At 46.0% G+C, this 13241-nt stretch overlaps 1 protein-coding gene across 1 annotated transcript in view; it reads left to right on the top strand.

Moving 5' to 3' along the window:
• The window catches only part of SGSM3 (small G protein signaling modulator 3), a 732042-nt gene that overhangs the window by 562090 nt on the left and 156711 nt on the right, over nucleotides 1-13241 (top strand). Inside the window, 1 exon segment of the mRNA XM_077452424.1 lies at nucleotides 3713-3783. Coding sequence (XP_077308550.1) covers nucleotides 3713-3783 — 71 coding nt within the window.

Raw genomic sequence — 13241 nt, 5'->3', positions numbered from 1 at the left:
AACAATGTGTTAGCCAGAGAAATTATGGTAAATTACAACAGGGGGTCAATTCATCCCTACTAGTTTCACCAAAACATTGGCTTCATCAGGGGAATAGAGTGTGCCATAAAGCAGTTGTGGCTCTTAGAAACCCAACAGGGCAAGGAAAATGCGGTCCACTGTGAACGGGGCAGCTACCCCACGCTGCCAAAGTATTGGCAGGGCTTCAACGGGCTTAAATAATAGATAAGCACCAGCTGAAAAACATCCACACCAAACAGCATACATAAACCTCCTAGTGGACAATCCAGCGAAACAGCGCCAGTATGCAGACAGTATGCCAGCCTGCCTTCTTTTCTCATTCTCTAACCCAGTAGACCAGTCAGAGCATTAGAAAGATTTTCTTCACCGACCAATAATCGCGAGTTCGCTTATAAACAGTTCATCACCTGTAACAGCACCCATATAGTATACGCCCTGAGATGCCCTTGGGGCCTCATATATATCGGACAAACTAAAAGGAAACTACGAGTGAGAATTGCCGAACAAATACATAATTTTAAAATTGGATTCAAAGACCGCAATGTGCCATTGCATTTTAAACTAAAACACAACATGAATGCTACAGGCCTCCAATTTTGGGGAATTGAACAGATCAAACCATATTGGAGAGGTATAAATATGGTACGCGAATTGTCAAAACATGAAACCCAATGGATTTATTTGGTGGACGTTTTAAACCCTAAGAGCCTCAACATTGAGCTAGATATTGTTTCAGAGACAGGGTGATAAAATTCTGGTTGAAATAACCATCAGAAAAAGTTATTTTAATAGGGGTATATTGCAAAGCATATGATGGATATCTTTATGTATTCTAATTATTTTATAATATTTACTCCTTTGTTCTATTACTGTTATTTTACTTTTGAAAAAGGGCTGCTGTTGTGTATATATAATTTCAAAATGCCTTTTTTGATAATTTTTTAAATGTGTCTATTTGACGATCTATATAAGATTTAAATAGTTATTAACATCAACATCATCGTTGTAAATATGCATGCGAACGGAACATCCCATGGTAGTGATTGCTATTGGAAAGGAGTTCTGTCTATCGGATGCAACACAGAACTGATTGGATGCTGACAAATTGATGTATATATAAACAATAACTTCCGGTTAGTTGGTTACACCCTCAGACAAAGTCGGATATGACGAAACGCGCCAGACGTAACCAACTGGAAGTGACTCATGCGCCTCATCCCCGCGTTCTATGAGCCAGAGTGGCAGGAAGTGACTCGCTGATGTACACAGCGAACGCTCGACACTCTTCCGGCAATCAGGATCGGGATAAAGGCACAGTGCACTTGATTTTTAACTGCTATTTCAATTGATAATTTCTGGTACGCTTAATGATTATTGGGGGGCCATTGTATCAATAAAAGGACAAAACTGGATTACACTATGGTTCTATGTTTTATTCCTCCCGCTTGGTACACCGGAGCCCCAACCCGCTATTAGTGACATCTAGTGGATAAGGAGCAATCAACAAGGGATTGATGATTGTTTGAAGGTCTATTATTTCTGATGTTTTGGTGAGTGCATCCCCAAAGGGGATTCCCGAGCCATGAGTGGTGAAAATTTGGGTGGAAGCTTTCTTTATCAACTACAATAAGAACCCTTCAATCACTCCTAACATGTTTCTATCATTAACAAAATTGAAATTTAGGAGGGGGGAGTTGAGGAAAGAGGAGACCTGCGGATGACTGAGGCACGTAAACTGACCACAATGTCAGGGCTCAGCAGCCATGATAAACTGTGGCCAGTTTATTAGGGGGAGGGCAGAACCAGGCAGGATCAGCCAGGTATTTTATATTATACAGGGGGGCAAATTATACAGTACAAGCACTGTGCGGTTATTCGTGCTTTAACTGCTTGCCGACCAGCTGCCGTCGTTATACTGTGGCAGGTCGGCTCTCCTGTGCATAATCGCCATAGCTGTATGGTAGCTTGCGATAGCGGGTGACGGTGCGTGCTTGCACATGCTGCACACTGCGGGAGTGTGCCCGCGGTTCAGGTGGACTCTGTCTGCCAGCGGCCCGCGATCACCTGTTACAGAGGCAGAACGGGGAACAAGGGGATTCCCCATTTTGGCAGGTGACATGACAGGGATCTACTGTTCCCAGTGATCGGGAACAGTGATCTGTCATATTCCAGTAAGCCCATTCCCCCGCAGTTGGAACACACTTAGGGAACACAGTTAACCCCTTCATCGCCCCCTAGTGTTAACCCCTTCCCTGCCAGTGACATTTACACAGTAATCGTGGCTATTTATAGCACTGATCGCTGTATAAATGTCAATGGTCCCAAAAAACTGTCCAGTCTGTCCGCCACAATGTCACAGTCCTGCTAAAAAGCTGCCATTACTAGTAAAAAAATAAAAATATGCCATAAATCTATCCCTTTTTTTTTAGACACTATAACTTTTGCATAAACCAATCAATATACGCCTATTGCTATTTATTTATTTTTTAACCAAAAATATGTAGAATACATATTGGCCTACGCTGATGAATAATTTTTTTTATATACGGTATATATTTTTTGGATATGTATTATAGCAAAAAGCAAATACTTGTTTGTTTATAGCACAAAAAATAAAAACTGCAGAGGTGATCAAATACCTCCAAAAGAAAGCTCTATTTGTGGAAAAATAAGCGATGCAGTGCCATATTGAAAAAAATGACCTGGTCATTAAGGCTTCTTTCACACTTGTGCGACTTGTCCTGCGAATTGGGACTGCAAAGTCGCATTACACGCCGTACCCTTCATGTACCATTCATATATATCTTTGCGACCTCAAGTTTCACCAACTCTAAAGTAGTCCCTGTACTACTTTGGTCTGAATTTGGTGCAAGTTGAGGTCCCTAGACCTCAAGTTTACACAGGCATTCCCTAAAATCATGTCAAAATTGCAGCAAAATCATGCAACTTTCAAATCGCGGCAGTGTGAATGGGTCCTTAGGGGGCATATACTTCCAGGCCTAAAGCGGTTAAATGAACGGGATCCTTTTAAAAAAAAATTTAAGGTAATAAAACACACTGAGGTCTCACAAATTGGGTCAGGGCTATAGGGGTACACCCAGGGAGCTTGTCCTAAAGCTTTGCCAGTGTCCAATCACCTGAAGGTTATCGCCTAGGGTCAATAAATATCTAGCCTGTATCCTGTACTGTCCTCCAAGATCTGGACTGTTTTTTCCTATTCTTTCTAAAGTACCAAATGCAGTACCTGCGCAGCTGATTGCAATGCTAACCACTGTATCTCAACACAACTTCAGTGAATAGAACTCTATTTAAAATGTCACTCATGATATTTCAGTAAAGTTCTATAAAAAAGTTAACGTGGATATATATATATATATATATATATATATATATATATATATATATAGTTATATAGTTATGTGCAGTTATTTATATTAACAAAATAATAATCAGGCAGTAGCCCTGATCTTCTTTTTTTTTTTTTTTTTTCAAATTGGCTACTGTGTGATGCTTTGCTTGACAGTTTAATGAAACAAGAGCAAATGTTTACACAAACAGATTTAATGCATCTCTATAGAAACCTGCCTTCAATTCTATCTCTATGGACAGTTTTGTAAAGCAGATAGGATCCTGATGTAAACTTCATTCTCCAATGACCAATGAGAGATACTGATATATTTGTTTTTTAAAGGCTGCCAGCCGAGAAGTAGAAAGAGACTTTGACTCTGTGTATTCTCGCCTTGTTCTCTGCAAGACATACAGGTAACATTTGGGGTCGTTTTATTATATTACTGTATATCATAGCTTTTTTTTTATGTAACAAAAGAAATGTATAGTGGTTTTGAAAACATTGTGTTATGGTCAGGACCATAATAATAGCAAAACTAGAATGACATGTCCGAGTACAGAACTGAAATAAATAATTAGAAAAGTGACTCATCCCTTATCAGATGGTTGAGTCACAAGTTTCAGTTAAACTGAGCTGCAAAGCAAGCTACTCTTTTGCTCTTCAGATAAACCATAGTGTGCTGGGAATTGTTTGCCTTGTATTATTACATTTTTATTTGTAAAACCAAGATTGCATATGCTATATATATATATATATATATATATATATATATATTACATATAGTTACTGTGTGTGTTTGCTGCTACCAATTTTCATACCTCAACGTTTTTGAATTTATATATACTCCTTGCTGACACAACCAGCTGTGGAAGAGAGTTCCTCACCTTTGCCACTCTAACAGTAAAGGACTCCATATGCAGTTTAGGATTGATCCACTTCCCATCCAAGTTCATTGTGTGGCTGCATGTCTACTTTAGGGGCCATATGTTAAACCTTCCTTACAATGCTGTCACCATTTAAAGATTTGTATATTGTGATCATATCCCCTCTAAAGTGTATAATTTCCAGGGCGAATAAGGTCACATGTCCTTTTTTAGAAACTTAAGATTAAAAAGTTTCTTCCCAATGCTAGAGTCGCCATTCAAGGATTTGTATATCAGTATCACATGCCCTCTTAGGCGTTGCTTCTAGGGGGGAACGCACTTAACTTTTGTAGCTGTTACTCATAACTGCGGTACTCCAGCCCCATAATTAGCTTTGTTGCCCTTCTTTGGACTTTCTCCGGTTCAAGCACATCCTTCCTGAAGATTGGTGGCCAAAACTGGAACACATACGCAAGAGTGGTAGAATTAGTTTTATTTCTTGACTAAATGCTCTTTTTAAATGTGTGCTAATAGTCTGCTAGCCTTGCTTTGCTGCAGCTTGGCAATGCATGCTTTGCTGAGTCTGATATATTAGGACCCCCCAAATCCTTTTTCATCTTTGATTTCTCCAAAGATTTTCCCTCTAGAGAGTAACTTGCATAAATACTTTTAGCTCCCAAGTGCATTACAAACAACTATAATTATTTAGATGTCAGCCTTCACCCTTAAAGATTATTACAATCTCTGCACCGCTCATACGGCCATCACCAAACGTTTTGAGAATGACACAAATATAGTTTTTTTTTTTTACAAAGTCTGCTGCTTCTCTGTTTTTTTTAGATCTTTTTGTCAGATGGAATCCTGAAGTATGATTACAAGCATTTCATAAGTGTCAACGGCTTTTTTTGACAAATACATTACGTTTTTGCAAAGAGTCAATATTTGCAGTATCGACCCTTCTTTTTCAAGAACTCTCCAATTCTCCCTGGCATACTGTTAAGCAATTTATGGGATTTGTTTATTTTTGTTCGAACTTCATGAACTTTTTTCAACTTCTGGGCCACACCCTGACTGATGGAAGCCATTCTTGCATAATCAATGCTTGGAGTTTGTCAGAATTTGTGTTTTTTTTTTTTTTTTTGTTCAACCGTCTCTTGAAGATTGACCACAAGTTCTCAATGGGATTAAAGGGGTTGTAAACCCTCAATGTTTTTCACCTTAATGCATTCTATGCATTTAAGGTGAAAAACCTTCTGTATTGCGGCAGTCCTCCAGAGCCCCCCTTTTACTTACCTGATTGTCCCAGCACCGGGAACGAGCACAGCAGCTCCAGCTACTGTCTCGGGTCCTCATTGGAGAGATTGCTAGCAGCAGGAGCCATTGGGGAATGTTTTTGTACCATTCTTTATTTGTGGCTGTGTTCTTGGGCAAAATTGAGTGTGCCCCACTGCCTTGGCTGAGAAGCAACTCCACACGTGAATGGTCTCAGAAAGTTTTACTGTTGACATAACACAGGACTGATGGTAGCGCTCACCTTTTCTTCTCCGTACAAGGTTTTTTTCCAGATGCCTCAAACACTCAAATGGGATTCATCAGAGTAAAGGACTATAACCCAGTCCTCAGCAGTCCAAGCTCTGTAACTTTTGCAGAATATCAGTCTGTCCCTCATGTTTTGCTCCGAACGCGAAGCTCACCCTGCACCCAGAAAGTGACGTCATCTCCGATCGCCCCTGTGTTTCCTGCTGTTCTCATAAACTGCGAATGCTGGTATCCACCTGCACGAGCTGTCAGCTGCACTTCATAGACACGGACATTTAGGAGAAAAACTAACTCCGGATTTTTCTGCAGGATTACTATCATGCTTGTGTTCATGCTCTTTTTAAGTAGTTTTACTTTTGACTTCTTAAATGGTTTACCAATACTGCACTTAGAGGCACTATGTTTCTTTTGCGTTGTCCCCCATGTTTTTCCTAAAGGGAACATCCTCCAAAATCCTTCTCACTGTGCGTGTATATGCACTCACACCTGCCTGCTGCCATTCCTTAGCAAGCTCTGCACTGGTGATGCCCTGATCCCACAGCCAAATAATCTGTAGGAGACTGTCCTGGCGCTTGCTGGACTATCTTGGGTGCCCTGAAGCCGCCTTCCCAAATGTAATGGAACAGTTTTTTATGAGATTAAGTTAATTTCTCTATCGTTCATTGATGGACACAGCAGCTCTTCTTGACCTTAGGGTTATATCGCCCCTTTAGGAGAGGACTAGGCAGAAAGTGTTAAAAACAGCAACACTTGCACAGTACTGCCCAGGGGGCGGTCCTTCTGGCTATAACCCCTCACACTGCATCCAGCAGCTCAGTTTTTTTCTGCCTAGTGTAGAAGGACCTGGCTCCCTGTGGGACCATTTTTTTTCATTTTTCTGCATTTTTGATTCCTGTGATCTACAATCAACGGCCTGGGTGACAGGCTGCATAATATAGATACTTGTAGTCTCCCCAGCCTGGCCATCGAGCGTGAGCAGGTCATGGCTACGCGCTGGTCGGCCACAACATGTCCCATCTCATCCAGGGCGGCTGGTGAGCTATATGCTCCAGGGCACACATATGACCAGCCTACTGCTGTCTGTGTCACAGTGTGCTGTGGCCGGCAGCCAAACCCCATAGTGCTCGGGTGATGGGTCTGTCTGTGGAATGCGTCCAGCAGTCCCTGCAGGAGGGGTAGGTATGTTTCCACCTGTCTCGGCAGGATAGAGCAGCTGGGTATTCCCTGGGAGGTCGACTAGGGGATCTCTCACTCTAATGTATGTTCTCTCCCTGTCCCTTCCCTCCTCCCCATGCTATGGGCCACTGTTCGGGCACATAGGTGTGCGGTGCACGTACCTGCCTGGGGGGGCTCTGGGTCCTGGGCTGGGTGTTGGGTGTCCACTTGTCCTCTTCCCTGTTTTTGGGCCATGGCGGGGTGTTTGTGCTGTGTGAGACATGTGAGGAGGCTGCCACGCGCTCTGCTGCCATTTTCCTGGGGCCGCAGCCATTTTTTTGTAGCCACGATTGTTTTTTTGCCTTTCAGACATTTTCTAGTAGTTTGGCGGCCATTTTCTTGACGCCCTCAGATGTTTTTGCCTGGCGGCCATTTTCTAGTAGCCTCAGGTAGCCTTGCTTCTAGCGCTGGGAGCTTGTTTCCTTCTAGAACAGTGTGTTTTCCACACAGACACCTCATGGATGACACAGGGGAGAGAGGACAGCAGCAGCACAGCGCAGTACCTTGGTCAGGATGGTGAGTCCTGCGGGGGGCCCCTCAGTCTGTGGCAGCTAGGAGGGTGGACTTTTTTTGGGAGTTGCCTTAGGTCCCTAAGTGGTGACAGGTGAGTGTGGGTCAGCATGGCATCAGAAGCTGGCGCTTCTTCCTCAGACATCCCTGTTATTGCAACTGGTTCCCCTGCACCTGCGGTGCCTATGGATGCTCTGTCGGTGGTCCTGGATTCATTTGTTGCCAGGTTGGAAGTGGCGCACACAAGGGGTGAAAAAAATGCCTCCTCCCCCACCATCTTCTGGGGAAAGCTCTGATTCAGATTCAGGCCCCGCTTTGACAGGCGGCCCCTGTTCTGATGTATCAGAGTATGCGGACCAGGACCGTTCGGACAGTGAGGATGACTCTGTCTGGGTCAGCGCAGGAAAAGGCGCTTGTAGGAGCACTTATTGCAGTGGTGCAGGATACCCTAAAAATGGAGGATACGGCGGGGGCATCTACAGAGGTGTCGGCCCCTTTCGGGTCCCACAAGCGGGCCTGCACGGCTAAGGTGTTTCCTTACCCAACTTATTTTGATAAGTTTATTTACAAGGAGTGGGGAAAACGGCAGCTGGCCTTTTCAGTCCGGAAACGCATGGCGGTGCGTTAACCCTTTGAGGAGAGTCTCCTGAAAAAAATGGGCACCTCCGATTATTGACCCCCCGGTATCCAGGTTAAATAAGGTAGCCACTATTCCGGTGGAAGGAACTCCTGCTTTCAAGGACCCTGCCGACAGAAGGGCCGAGGCGGTTGCCCGGTCCATGTTTACCCTGGTGGGGTCAGCAATGCGGCCAGTGTTAGCCAAGGCCCTGGTGTTGCAGACACTTACTGAATGGGCTAAATTGTTGCACCGTGAATTGGAGAAGCAACAGGCTACCCCGGTCTGCGTGGAGCTGGCGGACCAGTTGGTGCAGGGCCTGTGATGCGGCCTTAGATATGGCCCCCTTGCTCTCTAGAGCCTCAGTATCAGCTGTGGTGCTACATCGCCGGATTTGGCTGAAATGCTGTTCTGCGGACCAGGCATTTAACAAAGCATTGGCGGACTTGCCCTTCCAGGGAGAGGGGCTATTTTGAGCCTCGCTGGATGACATTAGTAAGAATGTTCCTGGGGGTAAGAGTACATTACTCCCACAGTCCAGAAAAGGGAAGGAGCCACGCCGTAGGCAAGGGCCCTTCTTTCCCGCACTGAAGCAGTTTTTTTGTCCGACCCGGGACAACCTGTCCGGGATCGGCAGGTAAGCGTTCCCAGTCCGACAAGATACCTGGTGAGGGACAAAAGTAACCCTGATTTCGCAAGCCAAATAAGCCTGCAAGCAAATCTGTTACCGTATGAAGATTTGTCCTCGCCCGACTCTTGGGTGGGGGGTCATCTTCAGGAGTTTGCAGCCCGGTGAACCTTCCTACTTTCCGACCGGTGGGTCTGCAAACTAGTTTCCTCAGTGTACAAGGTAGTTTTTTTTTCTTGTCCGCCAAGCAGATTTTTCCCCTCCAACCTTCATCTTCTTCCGGCTCATCGGGAGGCACTGTTCAGGGCAGTACAGGACCTGCTGCTGCAGTGATAGTACCTGTATCGACGCCGGAAAGGTTTCTGGGATTCTACTCTAAATTGTTTGTAGTTCCAAAGGAAGGAAGGGGTCCGTCCGGTCCTGGATCTCAAGGCACTCAACAGCTTTGTGAAAGTACAAAGGTTCAGGATGGAATCAATTCGCTCAGTGGTCGCTGCACTCCATCAGGGGGACTTGTTGTCATCCCTGGACATCAAGGACACGTACTTTCATGTCTCCATATGCATCAAACATCAGAAGTTTCTGCGATTTGCGGTTGGGGACGAGCACTAACAATTTGTAGCTCTCCCTTTTGGCCTGGTGTCTGCACCGAGGGTCTTCACCAAGGTGCTAGCCCCAATTTTGGCTTTGCTAAGGGATCGCAACCATGAGTTACATGGATGACTTCCTTCTGAGGGCTGCTTCTGTTTCAGAATTAAGAGAGGATGGGGCAATCACCATGCAAACTCTTCGGGAGTTTGGTTGGGTACTGAACCTACAGAAGACTGTACTGGTGCCGACTCAATGCCTGAAGTACCTGTGCCTGCTTCCGGACTCCTCATAGGCGAGAGTCTTTCTTCCTTCGGACAAGCTGCAGACTTTTCAAGCTGCGGTGAAGTTGTTGGTGTCCTGCTGGTGGTTTTCGCTGCATTTTTGAATGCGAGTCCTGGGTCTCATGGTAGCCAATTTTGAGGCAGTACCGTATGCTCAATTCCACACTCAGGTCTTGTAAAAGGAGATCCTGTCAAGATGGGACAAATATCCATTGTCCCTGGATTGTAAAATGTGATTGAGCCAGCGAGTCAGGGACTCCCTGCTCTGGTGGCTGAGGTCGCCGGCTCTTCGGTCCGGGAAATCATTCCGATGATCACAACGGACGCCAGCCTGACCGGTTGGACGGGAGTTTGGGGCGAACAGTCAGCCCAGGGTCGGTGGACCCTGGAAGAATCCCGCCTGCCAATCGGCATGCTGGAACTTCAGGCAATCAGGTGGTGCCTCTGCACATGTTCACAAAAGCTGCAGGGACGTCCGGTCAGGATCCAGACAGACAATGCCACGGCGGTGGCATATGTCAACCATTAAGGAGGAACAAGTAGGTTGGCTGCAGCACTGGAGGTCGCTCACATCCTGCGGTGGGCAGAGCAGTGCGTACCGGCTCTGTCGGCCATGTACATTCCAGGCATAGTAAACTGGCAAGCGGACTACCTAAATTGTCAGATGCTGGACCGAGGGGAATGGTCGCTACATCGGGATGTATTTTGGCTCCTTTGCCTAAGGTGGGGCATGCCAGATGTGTATCTGCTGGCTTCTCAACTCAATCGGAAGGTACAGAGGTTTGTGGCCAGGTCAAAGGATCCCTGGGCGGACGCAGCAGACCCGTTGGTGGCTCCATGGGGGCATTATCGACTGATTTATGCTTTTCCCCCCACTCAAACTTCTACCACGTCTGCTACGCAGAGTGGAGGCCGAGGGGATTCAAGTATTTGCTCCAGATTGGCCTCAGTGTCCATTGTGCGCCAGCGTAGTACAAATGGTGGCGGATGTTCCTTGGCGACTGCCGATACGAGAGGACCTTCTGTCGCAAAGGTCCATTACTTCATCCTGCTTTACCATCGCTGGCTTTAACGGCATGGCTGTTGAAAGCCAGGTGCTAAGGGACCGAGGTCTGTCAGATTCGGTAATATCCACTATGTTGAGGGCATGGAAGTCATCTTCTCGGAAGAATTATCATCGTACGTTCATGTGTGAGGAGATGGGGTGGCGTCCAGGTACATATTCAGTTTCCAGGATCCTGCTGTTTTTTCAGCGAGGAGTGGATCAGAAACTTGCATTAAGCACCATTAAGGGGCAGATATCCGCTTTGGCTGTCTTTTTTTTTTTTCCAGCGACCCCTGGAGACTCAATCATTGTTGAGTACGTTTGTTCAGGGGGTTCAACATATGGCCCCTCTGGTTTGTCCACCGCTACCTCCATGGGATTTGAATCTGGTGCTCTCGGTGCTTCAGAAACCGCCGTTTGAAAACATTAGGGAGATTCCCTTATTGACACTCTCCGAAAGTAGTCTTTCTAATGGCCATTACATCTGCCAGGGGGGTTTCTGAGTTGGTGGCCTTGTCATGCAAGTCTCCCTACTTCATCCTCCACAAGGATAAGGCGGTGCTGCGTCCGCAGCCTTCGTTTCTTCCAAAGGTTGTTTCGGTCTTTCATCTATATGAGGACTTTGTGCTTCCGTCCTTATGTCCTCGGCCGTCACACCCCAAAGAGGTGGCTTTGCATTCCTTGGACATGGTCCATGCTCTATCTGTGTATATCTGTGTCTGCTCCGACTCCTTTTCAGAGGTCAGACTCGCTGTTTGTATCAGTGGCTGGTCTGAAGAAGGGACTGGCTGTCTCATCGGCCATCATCTCTCGGTGGATCAGACAGATTGTAGTTTAGGCTTATGCCATAAAGTAACGGCTCCTCCCTTTCCTGTCACAGCGCATTCTACCAAGACAATTGGTGCCTCTTGGGCTTTCCGACATCAAGCGTCCGTTGACCTGGTCGTCCGTTCACACTTTCACTAAATTTTACAAGGTCCCATGGTTTTGCAGGCAGCTGTTTAGGGTGCAACTCCTCCATTGAGAAGCTCTAGTTGTTATGGGTGAAATTATTGTTGTTTGCTGTTCGCACCCCTCGTTTCTTTGACACTGCTTGGGGACATCCCTAAGGTCAAGAAGAGCTGCTGTGTTCATCAACGAACAATAGAGAAAATAGGATTTTTGTACTCACCGTAAAAGCCTTTTCTCTGAAGTTCATTGACAGACATAGCACCCACCCCTCCTATTTATGTTTGTACTGCTTTTGACAAACTGAGCTGCTGGATGCAGTGTGAGGGGTTATAGCCTGTAGGACCTCCCCCTGGGCGGTACTGTGCAAGTGTTGCTGTTTTTAACACTTTCAGCCTAGTTCTCTACTAAAGGGGCGATATAACCCTAAGGTCAAGAAGAGCTGCTGTGTCCATCAATGAACGTCAGAGAAAAGGATTTTACGGTGAGTACAAAAATCCTATTTTTCTTGGCAAAGAAGGACTTTTCAATTAATTGAGATTCATCTAATCCTTTTTCATAATATTCTGGAGTATATGCAAATTGCCATCATATAAACCGAGGCAGCAGACTTTGTGAAGGTTAATATTTTGTGTAATTTTCAAAACTTTTAGCTACGGCTGTACACAGAACAATTGTAGTCTTAGTGATCACCCCTCCTCTCTTTTACACAGCACTGTTCACTCAGATTACTATACTCACAAAATAGTAATAGCACCAATAGCTTTAGCAATCACCTTTCTTATGTTGCACATGGTATTGTGTATTCTGATTGTCCAGATACTATCCCCACAAAAAACATGTAGGTTTAACAATCATTTCTCTAGTCGTCTGTCCAGGACAGCACTAGAGAGATAGGCTCCACCTCCAGAGGCAGGAAACACAAACCAGATCTTTAAAGGGCGGTCTCCGTCCCTTCCCCTTCAGTCTTTGTGTTTCCTCCACCGGAGGAGGAGGCTGGATCAGGAGCTCCCCTTCCCCTGACGGTGGGATAGCCCATAAGAGACGGGGAAGGAGTTCGGATTACCTGTTGGTAAACGGACGTTTTTGAAGTCCTCCGGTCGGGTTGACTGCAGCTTCGAACCGGCGTTCTCCTTCTGAAGCCCGGGGAGGGCGTTCGTTTCCCCGCCTGACAATAGGTTCTAAATTGGCGCGAAGTCAGGCGGGGGGGGCGGGCACAGGCTTCGAGTTCCGGCCTGTGCATCACAGGAGGAGGATAGAGGACTTCCGGCAATCCACTACCGGTTCCGGGTCGCGCGGCAAGCGTGGACGTTCGGGACCTTGGCGGCTATTATAAAAAGCCGCAGCCACGAGGCGTTCGCACTGCATCGCTTTATCGCCATTACGAAGGAAAACCTCCAGGCGGTTAAGCGCGTGCTTCAAGCGTTCGTGCTGCATCGCTTCATCACCGTTACGAGGGGAAGCCTTCAGGCGTGCTCTGAACGAAATGGATGCAGTGGAGAGTGGCAGTGGAGCCGAACCAGCTCAGGTAGGCAAACACAGAGGTGTCTTGTACCTACAGGGCTGGGAGAGAGGGGGGGGGGAGTAATGGACTAATCAATGCAAAGGCATTTTGAAATGGTCCAGGTGTATTTT

This window comes from Lithobates pipiens, unplaced genomic scaffold, assembly GCF_037356315.1.
Source record: "Lithobates pipiens isolate NorthernLeopardFrog02 unplaced genomic scaffold, aLitPip1_a1.2 Scaffold_23, whole genome shotgun sequence".
NCBI lineage: Eukaryota > Metazoa > Chordata > Amphibia > Anura > Ranidae > Lithobates > Lithobates pipiens.
Note: the sequence above shows the minus strand (reverse complement) of the source record. Positions and strands in the feature narration are given on the sequence as shown.